General features: G+C 39.4%; 1 protein-coding gene across 6 annotated transcripts in view; it reads left to right on the top strand.

The window, feature by feature from the left end:
* The first annotated feature begins 1,453 nt into the window (after positions 1-1,453).
* The window catches only part of VPS8 (VPS8 subunit of CORVET complex), a 215,938-nt gene continuing 199,493 nt past the window's right edge, over positions 1,454-17,898 (top strand). For 2 of the 6 annotated variants that reach the window (XM_045539842.1, XM_045539848.1), the window contains exons 1-3: positions 1,454-1,541; positions 15,568-15,827; positions 16,641-16,709. In XM_045539842.1, the coding sequence (XP_045395798.1) occupies positions 15,675-15,827; positions 16,641-16,709 (222 nt within the window). In that variant the 5' untranslated portion in view covers positions 1,454-1,541; positions 15,568-15,674. Of the gene's footprint in view, positions 1,542-8,270; positions 8,343-9,957; positions 10,016-10,868; positions 10,996-12,071; positions 12,089-15,567; positions 15,828-16,640; positions 16,710-17,898 lie in introns of those variants that run through there. The other 4 variants (XM_045539843.1, XM_045539844.1, XM_045539845.1 and 1 more) reach the window with 4 other exon arrangements.

Raw genomic sequence — 17,898 nt, forward strand, 5'->3', positions numbered from 1 at the left:
CTCGGGAGGCTCTTACCAGAGGAGCAGACCCCCCCAGTTTAGCATTCAATGTTCTCTTGCATCTGTCCCAGCCCTTCCAGCCTCATATCCCATCCTACCTCTAACACGCTTCATGCCGGTGCCTTTGTACTAGGGGATACTCTGCATCACAGAGCACTGAAACCAACTTAGTAGCCAGCATTTCTTTTTTAAAGGAGTAGAACAGAATAGAAAATACCAAGTTGCATTGCACATATGAAGAGCAATTACTGTTTTGGGATATATCTATACATGTGTGCACACACACATACATATACTGTGTGTGTATGTATATAATAGGTCAGGCTGAAATGTATTTCTTACTGTGGGAGATGATTAAATAAGTTTGAAAGCCACTGTCCCTACCATGGCCACATCAATCCCCAAACTTGCTTTGTCCTACCTTTGATCCCACTGTTCCCTGCTCTCCGTCTACTGAAACTCTTCAAGGCCCTGATGCCACCACCTCCTCCCTGAAGTGTTCCACCATTGCCCCTCATCTGTGTTGCTAAAATGGTGGTTCAATGCCTTTCTTTATACCATTCAAAACAGCCAGCCGTGTTGTGATGTCTGTACGTGGAGTTCTTAGACAAAGAGCACCTGGGGGGGCAGGGCTGTGTCTGACCCGCCTCTAAGTCCTCCAAAGGCCCAGCAGTGTAGTGATACTGGTTAATGCTCAATAAATGTCTGCCAAACTGAATATTTTCTGTATCTCCTTCCAAGAGCGCCTTCTGGGGTTCTTCCTCCTATTTTCCTGGCCACAGGCCCGGGTACCCCTAAGATCTGTGTCCTGGGGCCAATGTTATCTACAGTGATGACTCTAAGAACCGGTCTGTTCTGAAAGCTTTCATCTTTCTTCAGGAACAATAAGAGAAATAAACATATGTTTTTATTCGTTTTAAAGCTGTCTCCTTTATTTGGGAGTGTTTCCCTCCTATATTTTTGATGTTAAGATGTGTTATGGAGGAGCAATATTGATGATATATATTAGAAGATAATAGTTGGTTTTTAGTATGTGCTTGCTTGTTGTCCTTATTTGACAAATAAAAAACTAGCAATTCTGTGTTCATCTTTTTAAAAAGAAGTTTGAAAAAAATATTTTACTGGTTTCAAATTTGAAAAGCCAGGAAAGGAACTGCCCTCTCTGGGCTGGCTGCACATAGGTTTATTTTCTTAAAGGCCAGATGAACTGAATTCATCTGACCGAATTCATAGGGCTGGAGGAGACTTCCTCGTGTCACCTCAAGGACTGCTATTTATTAGTCTGCGCTCCTCTGACATTTCCACTGTCCAGCTCTTGAAGATGTTAATCGCCCACTTAGTCCAATGGCTGAGATGAGCTATCTCTGGCCCTTTAAATAGGGGCGTGGCGTAGAGGCGCGGCCCCCCCAGGAGGGAGAGAGGTGAGAGGAGGAAAGCGGAAGCGTGACCACTAGTGGCAGCTACTGCGCGTGCGTGAGTCTAGAGCAGGGGCGGGGTCACGTGGGCCGGGGGGCCCTGGGCCGGAATGGCTGCAAGCTCAGGTAACCAGTCTCCCGAGAGTGGGCCAGTGGGGAGGGGACAGGACTCAGGGGCTGAACTAAGTAAGGGTGGGAGGAGAGCGCGCGCCAGTCCCTAAGCCTCGGCTCCTTCCCCCGCGCGACCGCGGCACGATCTCTGCGAGCCGACAGAGCAGCCCCTGACGGGCTAACTGGACCGGGGCCACCGGCCGGGCGGGGTTGACTTTTGGGTGGAGGGGCGTGTCCTGCATTTGGCCCGGAACTGGGTCAGGCAGTCTCCACTTGTTGGTTTCAAATGACTGTGAGTCTGAGGGACAGGTGCGCCCGCTCCCCCGATTGAGACGAGGAGGCGGGTCACACCCCGCTCCACCGCTCCCGGGCGGAACAGGTGTGCAGCCCGCCTTTCGGGCCTGGGGAACAGGTGTGGACTCCTCCATCCTCCTAGAACTGATGTGAGTGTGCCTGAGTCTGAGGCTTAGATGGGGTGTCCACCTCTTAGGATTAGTGCGCACACTTTCAGGCTGGTTCCAGTTTCTCTTCGCCTGCAAGGTGTGCCCCAGAGTGAGGACAGCAGGGCGAAAAGTGGGTCTCTAAAGTTCAAGGCCGCTCCTATGCTCTGGCTAGTTCTCCAAGCGTGGCATCTGGGGAGGGAGGGAAACAGTGGCCCAGAGTGTGTGAATGTACAAAATGAGTGTGCTTCAAAGGGTAGGGTGGGATGAGGTAGGATCAGTGAGAGGTTCCGTGGCTGTGGGTTATCAGGAACAGCTGGGAGCCTTCTTTAACTAGGCAGGCCCCATTCATCCCCTGCACTCCCTCGATTATTATTAGAATGGACAGTGAGTCTTGTGTCCTCTGCCCTCCCACCCTCTACCTCACTCTCCTCTCCCCTAACTAAAAAAAAAGAAAAGAAAAAAAATAAAGAAAAAAAACCCAAACTGAGCGAAACAAGCATGGGTGTTAGCTTGTGGTGCTAACCCTACTCCAGATGTCTGTGTTTGTGAGATAATTACATGTTACTTTTTGTGTATGTCTGTGAGTGTGTGTGTGAGTGAAGTATATCTAATATAAATGAGGTTGGAAGATCTACCTATGTTTAAGACATGGGTTTGCTTATGGTTAAATTTAAGCAGAGAGTAGGTATTGAATCCTCTGGTAATGGTTGGCCTGTTCTGTACAATAAAAATAAGTGGGAAAATTTGGTTATGGTCAAAAAGGCGTAGTTATATGTGAGAGAATTCCTCCCAGAGCTCTAATAGAATAATATGTTGATTTTCCTTTATATATTTCTTTTGTATCTGGATCATCATCAGCAGATGGATGCTTTTCAGGATACTGGGGCATCTTGGTGATTCTTAGCTATATTCCACTATTCTATAGACATTTCAACCATTGTGACACCAAATGTCAGTTATGTATGTGAGGCCTTTTGAACTTAATAAAGCATGTTTAACTTTTGATCTGTTAATAGTTTTCATAGAGTTTAGACAGCATCTTCTCTTGACCCACAGCTTCAGGTATCATCTGTATATATTTGTAAGATCAAATTGTTCTAAACTGAATCTTGAATTAATGTTTGAATTATCTTCATTCTGTATAACATTAAAGTGCATTCTTTGTTTTAAGCAGAAACTACAGAGTTGTCTTGGATTTCTTAGATTTACTCTGATAGCAGTTACACTTTTTTTAGTCAAGATTCTCTCTGTCACAAGTGACAGAAATTCAGTTCAAGTGATCTTAAGCAAAGAGATTTATTGGCTCACAAACCTGGGAAGGGCTGGAGTGTCGCTAAATCCAGGGATTCAAATGATGTTCTTATGTATCTCCCCCCCTCTCCAAAGGACCTCTGGCCCCTCAGTTCCCTGTCTCTGCTTCTATAATTGCAAGCCTCATTCTCTCTGATTACAGTCATGTGTTGCTTAGGGGATACGTTCGGAGAAAGTTAGGCATTTTTGTTGTTGTTCGAACATCATAGAATGTGCTTACACCTAGATTGTATGGCCTAGTACATACCTAGGCTGTATGGCATAGCCTATTGATCCTAGTTTCCACACCTGTACAGCATGTTACTGTACTGAATACTGTAGGCAATTGTAACACAATGGTAAGTATTTGTGTATCTAAACATATTTAAACATAGAAATGGTACAGTAAAAATATAGTTTCAAAGATAAAAAATGGTACACCTTTATAGGGCACTTACCATGAATGGAGCTTGCAGGACTGGAAGTTGCTCTGGAAGTTGCTCTGGGTGAGTCAGTGAATGAATGATGAGTGAATATGAAGGCCTAGGACATTACTTTACACCTAGGCTACACTAAATTTATAAAATATTTTTTCTTTCAATGGCAAATTAACCTTAGCTTACTGTCACTTTTTTACTTTATAAACTTTTAAAATTTTTAAAACTTTTTGACTCTTTTGCAATAACACTTAGTTTAAAATAGACATTGTACAGCTGTACAAAAAATATTTTCTTTATATCCTTATTCTGTTAGCTTTTTTCTATTTAAAAATTTTAAATTTTATTATGTTTTACGCTTTTTTGGTAAAACTAAGACACAAAACAAACGTTAGCCTAGGCCTATACCGGTTCAGGGTCATCAATATCACTGTTTTCCACCTCCACATCTTGTCCGACTGGACGACTGGAGGGTCTTCAGGGGCAATAAATAGGCATGGAGCTGTCATCTCCTGTGATAACGATGCGTTCTGGAATGCCTCCTGAAGGACCTTCCTGAGGCTGTTCTTACTATTTTTTTAAATAAGTAAGAGGAGTACACTCTAAAATAATAATAAAAAGTATAATGTAGTAAATACATAATCCAGTAACATAGTTGTTTATTATCATTATCCAGTATTATGTATTATACATAATTGTATGTGCTATATTTTTATTCTGCTGGCAGTGAAGTAGGTTTGTTTACACCAGCATCACTACAAACATGTGAGTAATACTCCATGCTATGACATTGTGACGGCTATGTCACTGATAGGAATTTTTTAACTCCATTATATATAATCTTACGGAACCACCATCGTATATGTGGTCTGTGGTTGACTGAAACATTGTTATATGGTGGGTAACTGTATATAAATGCATGAAAGATATGACTACAGACAATTCCTATGTTATATCATTCAAGCTTAAGCACCCCAGAGTAAAGAGAAAACTCCTACCTCTAGTATTTACAATTCCAGGAAGGAACCCCGATTGGCTAGATTGGACACAAGAATATCATGTGACTACTCTTCTGGCCAGGCAGATAGGGTTCTTGATTGCCAGTGCCACTAAAATCACATGGTTGGAGTGGAGGAGGAGCAGTTTTTCAAAGGAAAGATGGTGAAGGTGCTAGGATGTTTAAACTTTTGTTTCTCCCTCTGCAGTTCAGCAGGAAGCTTCCAGCTTCCTCTCACCCTTTCAAAAAAAAAAAAAAAAAGAAATCTCTTGTGACTCTACATCCTCCTTGTCACCCAACCAAGAGAAATTGAGATGACAGTTTAATTAATTGGAAATTAATAAGGAAGGCCATCATCTTAGCCTATAATTGAGTAGAATCCTATCTTTTGTGCATTCAGTTTACAAGAATTCACCCCTACACAAGGTCCATGTACTTGTTAAGAGGAGTTCTTTGAGGCTGGGTGGGTTTTTTTTTTTTTTTTTGAGACAGAGTCTCGCTTTGTTGCCCGGGCTAGAGTGAGTGCCGTGGCGTCAGCCTCGCTCACAGCAACCTCAAACTCCTGGGCTTAAGCAATCCTTGTGCCTCAGCTTCCCGAGTAGCTGGGACTACAGGCATGCGCCACCATGCCCGGCTAATTTTTTCTATATATATTTTTAGTTGGCCAGATAATTTCTTTCTATTTTTTAGTAGAGACGGGGTCTCGCTCTTGCTCAGGCTGGTCTCGAACTCCTGACCTCAAGTGATCCACCCGCCTTGGCCTCCCAGAGTGCTACGATTACAGGTGTGAGCCACTGCGCCCGGCCTGGGGTGGGTTTTTGAAGAGAGATTCTCATAATAGTAGGAACTTAATAGAAGCTGGAAAGAAGTGATGATTTTTCTCTTTCACTTATCACCTCGTACACATATTGATATAAAATTGATAATGTTAGGATTTACACAGGTATTTTTAAATTTAGTTCTTATTATTGTTTTGTGTATTGTGATAGGGGATTTAGTTCCAGAATGGGAGCTCCTTGAGGATTGTATCTGACAATTCATAGTAGTGACTTTGCACCATGTGCAAGAACGTTTCAGGCACTGTTCCTTCCTCCCACTTTTCTTTTTTACATTTGTTGTTCTATATGTACTTCTTAAGTTTTAAATGATCACTTATCTCATTTAGATATTTACCAAGAGAAACAGAGAGGTTTGGGTTTTTTCATCGTGGCAGCTCCAAGCTCTGTGGGTTATAGTTACATAAATGTGCCTATTCTTGGAAAGAAACTCTAGGGTCAAGTAAGCAGCCCATCCCAGTACTGTTGCATCTAACACAGCCTTTGTTTCTGAAGTCCATGAGTAAGGTGAAAATTGAGTGCCCTCAAAGTACCCTTGAAAAGTACCTTGAAAACTGAATATCCTCAAAGTATCCTGGGAAGGAATCATATCAGAGATGGACATATGATCTCTCAGGAAGTCCAACAGAGTCAGTTTTTGCTCCGTGTTGGAACAGCATGCTGTTTGTTATTTTGAGCACCGATGAAGTGGATTGCTTGTGTATGAGGCGTGCAAGAGCTGAGACTGACTGAAAGAACAGCAACTGTCCATCTCCTGTTCTGTGCTCACTGTGAAGCATATAGTTACTGAGTGGAATGGTGTGCAGAGTCTCTGGCACTATGTGAATCATTCCTTTTTTTTTTTGGTTTCCCTTTGCTGGAAATAGTTGAATTCTTGTAAATTGAATGGATGTATAATATATTTCCACTATTTCATCTTGGCCTGTAGGCTGAATTAATGTAAAAGAGCATAAAATACCTGAGATTGTGGAGTTTGTGTCATGTTACACACGAGCTAAATGACCATTAAAATCAGTCTTAGGGATTTTAAAAAATGCAAAGAATGGAACTTGCACAGGTGGGAGGCTTTTTGGAGTACAGTGACTAACCATATTTTCTACTGAATGACCAGAACTGCTGTTTGAGCCAGTGATGCGGTCTTGTTTGCTGCTTATCTAGGGAGGGAGAAATGGGTGGCTGGCTGGCTGGCTGGCTGGGTTGATTAGCTACTGTGTAATTAGGCACCGGTAATGCAGTGGCGAGCAAGGCAGATCTGGCCTTTGCTGTCATGAAACCTGCATTCCAGTTGGAGGCAAGTAATGGTGTTTCAGACAATGAGAAATAATTATAATGTGATATGGTAATGAATGAGGAGAATGATGTTATGGGTGCATGTGAGCAGGGAACTAACCTAGTAGAGCAGGACAGAAAAGGCTTTTTTTGAGGAAGCAAAGTTTTAGCTAATACCTGATAAATGTGACCTGCAGTGGTTGACAAGCCTGATTACATAGAAGTAGAACTAAATTATAAGTTGGCTTATTATGGCACAGCTTCCTATATGCTGTGTGTCAAATAAGTGTCCTCTGAAGCTTAGCAATTACAGGTAATAAAACTGATATATTTAATTTGCAACACAGGTGTTATACCTGTCTTCCAATTCTTGTGTTACTCAGCAGATATTTATTGAATGTCTACATAGCTATGCAAGTCAATGGGCCAAGTGATATGGAGTATACAAAGAAGCATGGCCCCATTTTTATTATACAGTTGAGAAAAGACATAGTTATATGGTAAGTTAACTAATGATAACTGAAGTGATCAAAAAGAGGAAAATGTGAAGCTACTGTTTTAAAGATGTGTTCTGGGTTCAGAAGATGGTTAGGGAAGAAGGAAAAAGAGGTCATAGGCAGATCTAATTTGAAAAGTGCCTGGAAGTAAGGCATGAAATAAGGAATTTAGATAAACAGAGGAAAAGAAAAGGAAAGGTGAATCAGCTTGAGCAGACATGGAGGGAAAGTGGAAGCTATTCTTGAAGGACTCTGAGTGCACATAAGTCTAGTTGTGGAGGAAGGAGGGTCAGCTCTTGGGATGTCTATAGTTATAGGCTTAGAATTTGGAATTTTATTCTGTAGGCATTGGGGAGCTGTTAAAAATGAGTCCATTTGCCAGAGAAAGATAATAGAAAACTAGTAGAAGTTAATCCTATATTCTTTTTTTTTTTTTTTTTTTGAGACAGAGTCTCACTCTGTTGCCCGGGCTAGAGTGCTGTGGCGTCAGCCTAGCTCACAGCAACCTCAAACTCCTGGGCTCGAGCAACCCTCCTGCCTCAGCCTCTCAAGTAGCTGGGACTACAGGCATCCGCCACCATGCCCAGCTAATTTTTTCTACATATATATGTTTTTTAGCTGTCCATATAATTTCTTTTCTGTTTTTAGTAGAGACGGGGTCTCGCTCTTGCTCAGGCTGGTCTCCAACTCCTGAGCTCTAACAATCCGCCTGCCTCGGCCTCCCAGAGTGCTAGGATTACAGGCGTGAGCCACCGCGCCCGGCCCTATATACTTTTTCTTCACAAAACAAACCACAAGATGACCAAACAAAACAAAGAAATAGAAGAGAAATGTGTGGATTGGGAAGGCCAGAAACAAGCTTATAATATTGTTTCCAAATTATGATTTTGTGATATCTGTCACAATATAGTAAATTAATAAAAACTTGATTTGATTTCACTATCATATGAAAAGTATCTCATATGACACTTTTAGGAAGAAAAGAATATCAGAGAATTAAACAGGATCCTGGAACTTGAAAACAGCTGGGAATAAACATTTGCCAAGGTAAAAAAAGTGGTAAGAGTTCTACATTAACCTGGCCTGATTTAGGTCACATTCTACAGTTCTCATTCAGTTGGCCAGTGTCATAATGGGGTCATTGCTGTTTATATGGTACATATCTTTTTTTATGGTCCTTGAAACTATTATTACTTGATTGGGGATAACCTTAGTAAGAGGAATACCTTTGAGAATTATCAAGATGTCAGATAATCTTAAGTCTGAACTATTATAATATTAGTTTATCAGCACTCAGAAGAGGACAGCATACTAGGTAATCATGACTCCGTGACATACATTCCCTGTCAGGTTACTCTGATTTCATTCTAGGAGAGATAATTAGTTGATATAAATCTGTTTAGTTATCTGCAAGTACTGTCTGGCTGCATCCCCTTAAGAACTATAAAAACACTAGATCACATGATGGTTTGGTCAAGAACTCATTGTAGAATTGCATCTGAGGAAGTTATGAGTAGTTCATTATCAACCTTTGTCCTGGGCTAGCACTTAAGTGATATCTGAAGCAGTATCCGCATTAAATGTGTAATATTGAGCATCATATTAAGCACTTCATTGTTGATCTGTATATTGGAATGAAGAGTTTGCTTAATAAATATGTGGGCAATACCAACTGAGGGGAGGGATTCGTATTTCAGAGTGTTAGAGATGTGACCAGAAACAAATTAATTGAAATTTGTTGGTACAGTTGACCCTTGAACAACTCAGGGGTTAGAAGATGCTGATATAATCCAAGTATAACTTGGATTTTTTTGACTCTCCAAAAACTTAATAGCCTACTTTTGACTGAAAGCCTTAACAATAGCATAAACAGTCATTTAACACAAATTTTGTGTGTTATATGTACTACATACTGTATTCTTATAATAAAGCTAGAGAAAAGAAAATGTGAAGAAAATAATAGAGAAGAGAAAGTATATTTACTATTCATTAAGTGGAAGTGGATCACCATAAACATCTTCATCCTTGTTGCATTAATGTTGAGTAGGCTAAGGAGGAGGAGGAAGGGGAAGGGTTGGTCTTGCTGTCTCAGGGGTGGCAAAGGCCTGAGAAAATTTGCGTGTAGGAGAACCCACGAGTTCAAACCCATGTTGTTCAGGGGTTAACTGTACATTCATTTCCTATTGCCATAACAAATCACAGATTTAGTGGCTTAAAATAATGCAAATTTAATTATTTTACAGTTCTGTAGTTCACAAGTCTGACACCAGTCTTACTAAAATCACGATGTGGAGATAGGGCTTTAGTCTTTCTGGAGGCTGTCTCTGACACTGCTTCTGTGTCCTGTCTCTTCTCTGACACTCTTCTGCCTCTGTCTTCCACCTTTAAGGACCCTTGTGATTACATTGGACCCACCTGAATAATCCAGAATAATCTTCCATCTCAGGGTCCTAATTTAATCACACCTGCAAAATCCTTTTTGCCATATAAAGTAACATATTCACTCACAGGTTCCAGGAGTTAGGACTGGCACTGTCAGGCACCATTATTCTGCCTACCACAGGCAGGGTCATGGCTCAATTAATTTCTGAAAAATTCACTGAAACTGCTCTGGTGAACTTTCCTTTTATAAAAATCTGAGCACGATGACCTTTTGATTTAGCAGGTCTATTTGGGTTGGAAAAATTTGCTGACTAACACGAAGACAGGAATAACTGCTGGTAAGTGACAAAAGAGGAACTAAGGAAGGGGACATGGCTAGCTTCACTGATGAAGCGTAGACCAATACTGATCATAAAAGAAAAAAACACAATTTTAAAATGAGTTAGTAGTATAAGACACTTCTCATTATCATAATTAAAGGTTTTTCTTAAGTGTCTCTGATGCTTGGTGGGGGCTGTAATCATCTTGGATCAAACCATTACCATTTAGCTCATGAAGAAATTGCTATGATATCAGAAGATATCTTTCTGATATGCTTAGCACTGGCTAGATCTTTGTGAAAATACTAAATTTTGTTTTTGAGTCTTTAACTTGAGAAAAAGTTGAAAATCTTGAGATTTTAAATATAATAACTATTTCTTGAAAATTGTTATGTATTTAGGCATTCTTCTAATTGCTTTACAGTCATATCATTTGTTCCTTGAAGTAGTCCTGCAAAATAGGTAGTTGCATTCCTAAGAGTCAGGACTCTGAATTTTAAGTGCCAAAAGAAAGAGGGTGGGAGAAAGTATATTGGCTTATGTAGCCAAACTGCCAGAAAGCTATGGGCAGAGCTAATGTCATGGAAGACTAGAATCTGGGGGAGCTTGCATAGTATCAGGACTCTCTTTCCTCCTCTTCTTTACTTTTTTTAGATTGATTTCATTCTTTCTAGAGAATCTGTATCTAGAATGTAAGTTCTGTCAGTAGAGGTGGGTCTCAGTGACAGATGACATGTAGTAGATATTTAGTCGATATATGTTAAATGAATGACTCCTTTTCTGCAAAAGAGGGCAGGGTGGGGACTGTGGGGGCTGCTCAGCCTTATTATTCATTGTTTAGAGAATAGTGGAAATGACTCTTCTTCATCAGTTCCATTTTAACAGATCCTGGTAAAGGACCCTGGCTGTATCACTTAATCCATTTTACTAGGGGGATTTTTGATTGGCAGCCTATACAAGAAGCCCATGGTTTGAAGGAGCCCTACCGAGAACCAGAGGTACTATTCTGAGCAAACAACACAACTGTCTACAATATCCCATTTTACAGATGTAGAAAAAGAGGGGTTCAAAAAAGATAAACAATTGACTAAGGTCACAGATAGGAACTGGTAAAGTCCAGATTCAAATCCTGATTTTATGTTATTTATTTTTTGCTTTAAAAAATTTTATTTAAAAAATTTTATGTATACATAATACTTGTACATATTTGTGGGGTACATGTGATATTTTGGGTTTTTAAATTATTTTTAATTTTAATAGGTTTGGGAGTACAAATTCAATCTCATTACCTGTATATATTATATATGTATTATATATAGATTGTATAGTGGTGGACTCTGGGCTTTTGGTGCACCCATCACCCGAATAGTGTCCATTGTATCCCATAGGTAATTTTTCATCCCTCACCCCCTCCCATCCATCCCCCTTTAGAGTCTCCAGTGTCCATTATACCACTCTGTGTGCCCTTGTGTAGCCATAGTTGAGTTCCCACTTAGAAGTGAGAATATGAGGCATTTGTTTTTCTGTTCCTGGGTTATTTCACTTAGGATATTGGCCTCTAGTTCCATCCAAGTTGCTGCAAAAGACATTGTTTCATTCTTTCTTATTGTTGAGGAGTATTCCGTTGTATATATAAAATATTTTCTTAATCCACTCATCAGTTGATGGGCACGTAGGTTGATTCCATATCTTTGCAATTATAAATTTTGCTGTGATAAACATGCAAGTACAGGTATCTTTTTTTTTTTTTTTTTTTTGAGACAGAGTCTCACTTTGTTTCCTGGGCTAGAGTGAGTGCCATGGCATCAGCCTAGTTCACAGCAACCTCAAACTCCTGGGCTTAAGCGATCCTACTGCCTCAGCCTCCCCAGTAGCTGGGACTACAGGCATGCGCCACCATGCCCGGCTAATTTTTTCTATATATATTTTTAGTTGACCAGATAATTTCTTTCCATTTTTTTTTTTTTTTTTTTTTAGTAGAGACGGGGGTCTCGCTCACGCTGGTCTCGAACTCCTGACCTCGAGTGATCCACCCGCCTCGGCCTCCCAGAGGGCTAGGATTACAGGTGTGAGCCACCGCGCCCGGCCTAGGTATCTTTTTGATATAATGATTTCTTTTCCTCTGGGTAGACAGAGGTCCAGTAGTGGGATTGCAGGATCAAATGGTAGATCTACTTTTAGTTCTTTGATAAATCTCTATACTGATCTTCACAGAGGTTGTATTAATTCATAGTCTCACCGAGAGTATGTAAGTGATGTTCTCTTTCCATCTCATCTGTGCAAACAATCTATTGTTTTTTGACTTTTTATTAACCTGATTTTTTTTTTGTTTGTTTTTTTTTTTTTTTTGAGACAGAGTCTCACTTTGTTGCCCGGGCTAGAGTGAGTGCCGTGGCATCAGCCTAGCTCACAGCAACCTCAAACTCCTGGGCTTAAGCGATCCTACTGCCTCAGCCTCCCGAGTAGCTGGGACTACAGGCATGAGCCACCATGCCCGGCTAATTTTTTTTTTTTTTGTATATATATTTTTAGTTGGCCAGATAATTTCTTTCTATTTTTAGTAGAGACGGGGTCTCACTCTTGCTCAGGCTGGTCTCGAACTCCTGACCTCGAGCGATCCACCTGCCTCGGCCTCCCAGAGCTAGGATTACAGGCGTGAGCCACCGCGCCCGGCCTGATTTTTTTTTTTTTTGAAACAGTCTTGCTCTGTTGCTTGGGCTAGAGTGCTATGGCATTAGCCTAGCTCACAGCAACCTCAAACTCCTGGGCTCCATCGATCCTCCTGCCTCAGCCTCCCGAGTAGCTAGGACTACAGGCGAGCACCACCACGCCCAGCTAATATTTTCTATTTTTAGTAGAGACGGGGTCTCACTCTTGCTCAGGCTGATCTCGAGCTCCTGAGCTCAAGCAATCGTTCCCACCTTGGCCTCCCAGAGTGGATTACAGGCGTGAGCCACTGTGCCTGGCCTTAACCTGATTTTAAATGGACTCTGTGGCTTATGTTCTTTCCACTTTGCCACTACATCACACTGGTGAAAGGGGCTCAGTGAAATGAAGGTTGGACATGGATTAGGGTAGCTTGGCATCGTGATGTTCTTTCTTCAGGAAATGCTTGATCACTCGACAGTTCTTCATTGTGATACTGGTGTTCACAGATGCTGAATTGTTACATGGTCATGGAGCCGGTTAATAACTCCAGATAGGAGATAAAATGAGCCAGAAAAAAAGTTGTTTTCCTCTCTTAGTTATTTTGGAAAGGTATATGTGAAACATGAAACATTTTAGATCATTAAATCATTTAAATAAAGGTTTTATTTTTTTTTTGCTGGATGATTTTTTTCACTATTTTGAAAAATATATAAGAATAAAAGTTAATAAATATCCCCAGGAACCACTGAATGTGACTCAGATTATGCTTGTTCATGAGTATTTCCTGAATAATTACAACCATTTTTGCTTAGTGGTACAAATAAGAGTGAAAGACTTTATTATTATAAAAAGTGATTTGTCATGAGCCAATTCAGTCTTTGTAGAAAAGCATATAAATGTTAGTATTGCTTCTGCCACATCTGGCTCATTGCAAAAGGAGCGTTTAGTACCTGATGTTAGAAAGATACTTTCAAATGTTGCCAGATAGCAAGTGCCCTCAGTTATGTCTTCTACAGATGTGTTTGATAGCATGTATTTTGTAGGACAGAACCTTAGAGTCTATTTTCTGTAGCATGTGAAAGAAATTAGTCTGTATTTGGTAATATACCAAATAATATACTAGGTTGAAAAGTTGGTTTCAGCTCTTGAAAAGTGTTTTCAAGAATCCACATATTTTACACAAAGTTACTGTTCATTTCTTTTGTTTCTCTTTTTTTTCTTTTTTTTTCTGAGACAGGATCTCCCACTGTTGCCTAGGCTGGAGTGCAGTGACATCATCATAGCTCACTGCTGCAGCCTTAAACTCCTAGGCTCAGATGATCCTTCTGCCTCAGCTTTGGGAGCAACTGGGAATACAGGCACTCGTAATCATGCGCGGAAAATTTTTTTGTAGAGATGGAGTCTCCCTGTGTTGCCCAGACTAATTGCAAACTCCCGGCCACAAGTGATCCTCCCGCCTCAGCCTCCCAAAGCACTGGAATTATAGGCATGAGCCACTGTACCTGGCCTATCATTCATTCCTTTTAATATGATAAAAATGAAACATTGATGGAAGTGAAATTAATTATAGATACTCAAAAACAAGCCTCATTAGATAAAATTGTCAGTGGGTTTTGGGCATGTTATTTTAAAAACTAGTTATTTCAAGCCATGTGTAGTGGTGCACGCATATAGGTCCAGCTTCTTGGGAGGTTGAGGCAGAGGATTGCTTGAGCCCAGGAGTTTGAGTCCAGCCTGGGCAACATGGTGAGACTCTGTCTCTTAAAAAAAAAAAAAAATTTAATGGTCAAGTAGTTGCCAGGCTTTTTTCTGCCTTCCCTTCACTAAGTAATAATATTAAGAAAAGTTCACTATGAGGGTAAGGGTTGTTGGTGATAGTGGTGTTTATACCCCCTGAGGGCAGTATGTAGTTTGAAAAAGCTTCTCACTGAGAGTTCTGCTAGTTGTTTGCTACTGTGGAAAACACCTAGTTTATAAAACAAAATTGACCTTCATTTTTATCATTGTTATTAGGACATTGTTTCTGTTTTCATATTTTTGCTTTATTCTAAACAGGCAAAGCTAAGTGGACTTTTTAAAGTTTGGTCACTTGTAGCCTAAATTGAAACACAACCTAAAAACATTTAAAAGCAAATTTAATTATTAAACTTATAATAATTTCTGAAATATATTTTTAGTTTTCTAGAAATTACAGTTTTGCAAATAAACCAAATTATCTGGTTTTTTTTTTGTATAACAGTGTTCTATCATTTAGAGCTGTGAAATAACAAAAAATTGTATATTTTTTAGTTTTCTTTTGCATTTCATTTTTCTCTGAAAATGTCCATGTTTCTCTAGAACTAGCTTTCTTTTAGAAATCTCTGGTAAGCTGTGAAATTATTTTATCCTGGAGTTATTGTCATTTCACATAATATACCTGAATTCTTAGATTTGCTGGTGTTGTGTTAAATGACTACGTATCCATCATCGGTGTTTATACTGAGCTCCCAGGGACATGTGTGGCCCTGTGTGAATGTTAACAACAAAGCTGGTCTATATGTTTATCTCCAGGGAGAACTGGAGTGCCACCCTAAAGTTTGGGAACATAAGGAAGGGATTAATTGCGGCTTTTGGCACCAGTTTACCTTATCTGTTAGGTACATACATCTAGTTGGTACCAGGTCTAGAGGGTGAGCCTACTAAGTCTATCGCTGTCACCAGTTTCATGACTTTGGGTGATGGGCTGCTTCCTAGACTCCTCAAGTCTTTAGGTATTCCTCCTTTGTGCTTCCATAGTAACCCTCCCTCCATATCATACCCGGTACCCCAGTATTGATTTTTCTTTGCCTGTAATCAGATGACTGAATGACCAAGTAAATCTTTGGAATGTCCAATTGACAAGGAGGAAATCTAAATGATACTTTTTTCTTTTTTTTAAAAAGAGATCATAATTCAAGTCTTTGTGATCTAAGGCAAAAACAAAACAGAACAAAAACCAAATAAACAGACACTTGCTTGGATTGACTGAATACAGTTATTAAAAATAAATATGGAAAATGAACCAGACCATGAAAATGTGGAACAGAGCCTCTGTGCCAAGACTACTGAAGAAGAACTGAATAAGTCTTTCAATCTAGAAGCTTCACTTTCAAAATTCTCTTACATAGATCTGGACAAGGAACTGGAGTTCAAAAATGATCTGGTAAAAATTTCAGCTTTTGTCAAGTGACGATGTTTAACCCAAGTATTGGTGAGAGTATGCTTTATGACCCAAAGACTCTAATAAGGCTATCATTTTTGCAGGGCTATTAGGAGTCTGTATACAGTTTTATGAGATAATATCACTCTTCATTTGTATAGTCCGTTACAGTTTATGAAACACTTTAATTCATGTTGTCATTTAAGCTTTACAGCTTTCACTATGATAATCCATTTTATAGGTGAAGACACTGGCATGCAGCTATGTTAAATGACTTCTTAAGGTCATAGACCTAGTGGTATGTTTAGAATTCTTATCTTACACAGCAATTTTTTTCCCTGTTGATTTAATATTATATTAATGGGTTTCTGTGACTATGAGAATATTTAATGACAAGTTACTTGACCTAATAATCTCTCACCATAATTTATGAAATAACTAAGAAATGTGATATCAGACTTTTGCTTAATGCTTATGACTTATGTCTAAATTTGGAATATAAAGAGTTGTCATAAGATATGCTGTTTTGTCATGTTTAAGAAAACACATGCAAAAGTCCTTCAACAGAAGCTTTCTGGAAAGTGCTGTCAGGATGGTGCAGTCGGACTATCAAGGTGTCGTTGATAGTCCCCAAAAGGAAACTATTCTGTCATCTTTTAACCTGACACTTAGTTCCATGGATTTTTGAGTTGACTGTATGATGTTTGGTGGGAAGTTTGTCTTTTAATTGATGATGGTTCTAATCAATTAAAATACCCACAGAATTATTAGGGGAAAGGATCATTATGAGAGCATTAATTTATTTTCTTTATTTAGATTGATGACAAGGAGTTTGATATTCCTCAAGTTGATACTCCTCCAACACTGGAAAGCATACTAAATGAGGTAAGTAAATATTAATGATCACTATCATTTTGTATCATCGATTTTAATATTTTTGGGGCTAGTTGTAGTGTATCTAGATGTGCACTATCCAATATGGTAGCCACTAGTCAGCCACATGTATCAATTTAAAATTTCAGTTAATTACAGTTAAAGAAAAATTCAATCCCTCAGTTGCACAAGGCACATTTCAAGTGCTCAATAGCCACAAGTGGCTAGTGGCTGCTGTGGTGGACAGCATAGATACAGAGTATGCCCATAATTGCAGAAAGTTCTATTGGACTGTGCTGGTCTAGACTGTGAGCTCCAAAAGGGCAGTAACCATGTCTTGTTCACCTTTAGTCTCTGTGCCCAGCACAATGGCTAATACTTGGTAGACTTAAAAAATATATTTTATTAAGTCAATTGAAATACTAAATTCATCACTTTTGAGGTTTGTACTATGTGCTGATAGTGATTAATTCACTCTACCGGTGATATTCAAATACCTCATCCTCTGATAGTAGAGAGCATCTTGCAACCTTATAATGAGCTTCAATACTCTTCTACGTGAAAAAGAAAATCAAACTTTTATAGTTCATCTTATCAATATCATCTCTATTAAAAAGTTTTTTACTGTTTTGAAATGGTGTTACTCTTTTCTGAACTGGCAGATCAAAGGCTTTATAAAGGAACTTCGTGGGAGTACATGGTTGGTGAAGTGTGCCCGTTTTTATGTACCGTGCATGTGCTGACAACTCTTCACCTCAGTCTTCTTGATCTTTTAAAAACTTGCTTATGATTTCCCTTGGAGGATTTAGCTTCAGATTTGAGACCTTTTAAATGTATATATCTATTTCAGATCCATAGTTACATTTTTTAAAAGATAAAGTGGCAAAGGTTCCTCAACAGAAATGCCTATTTTGGTGGGCACACCCCGAGTGAGTTGGGCCTTTGCTTTGTGACTTCTTTGCCTATACTTTTAGGGTTATAGGCAACACATTATAGGATGCAAACTACATTCTCAGTGAATTGTATCTTTTATTTTTCTTGTATGGCTTTGATTTCTATTTTTTATATCGGTTTGATGTTGCTGTTGCTTTGAATGTATTTTACCTTTGAATGTGTTTTAACTTCAAAAATGCTCTGTGTTAAGTCTTAAGCACTTTTCATTTTGATAAAAAAGGCTTTGGTCTGTGAAAGAATATCCTGT

Source organism: Lemur catta, chromosome 1 (assembly GCF_020740605.2).
Source record: "Lemur catta isolate mLemCat1 chromosome 1, mLemCat1.pri, whole genome shotgun sequence".
NCBI classification, from domain to species: Eukaryota; Metazoa; Chordata; class Mammalia; order Primates; family Lemuridae; genus Lemur; species Lemur catta.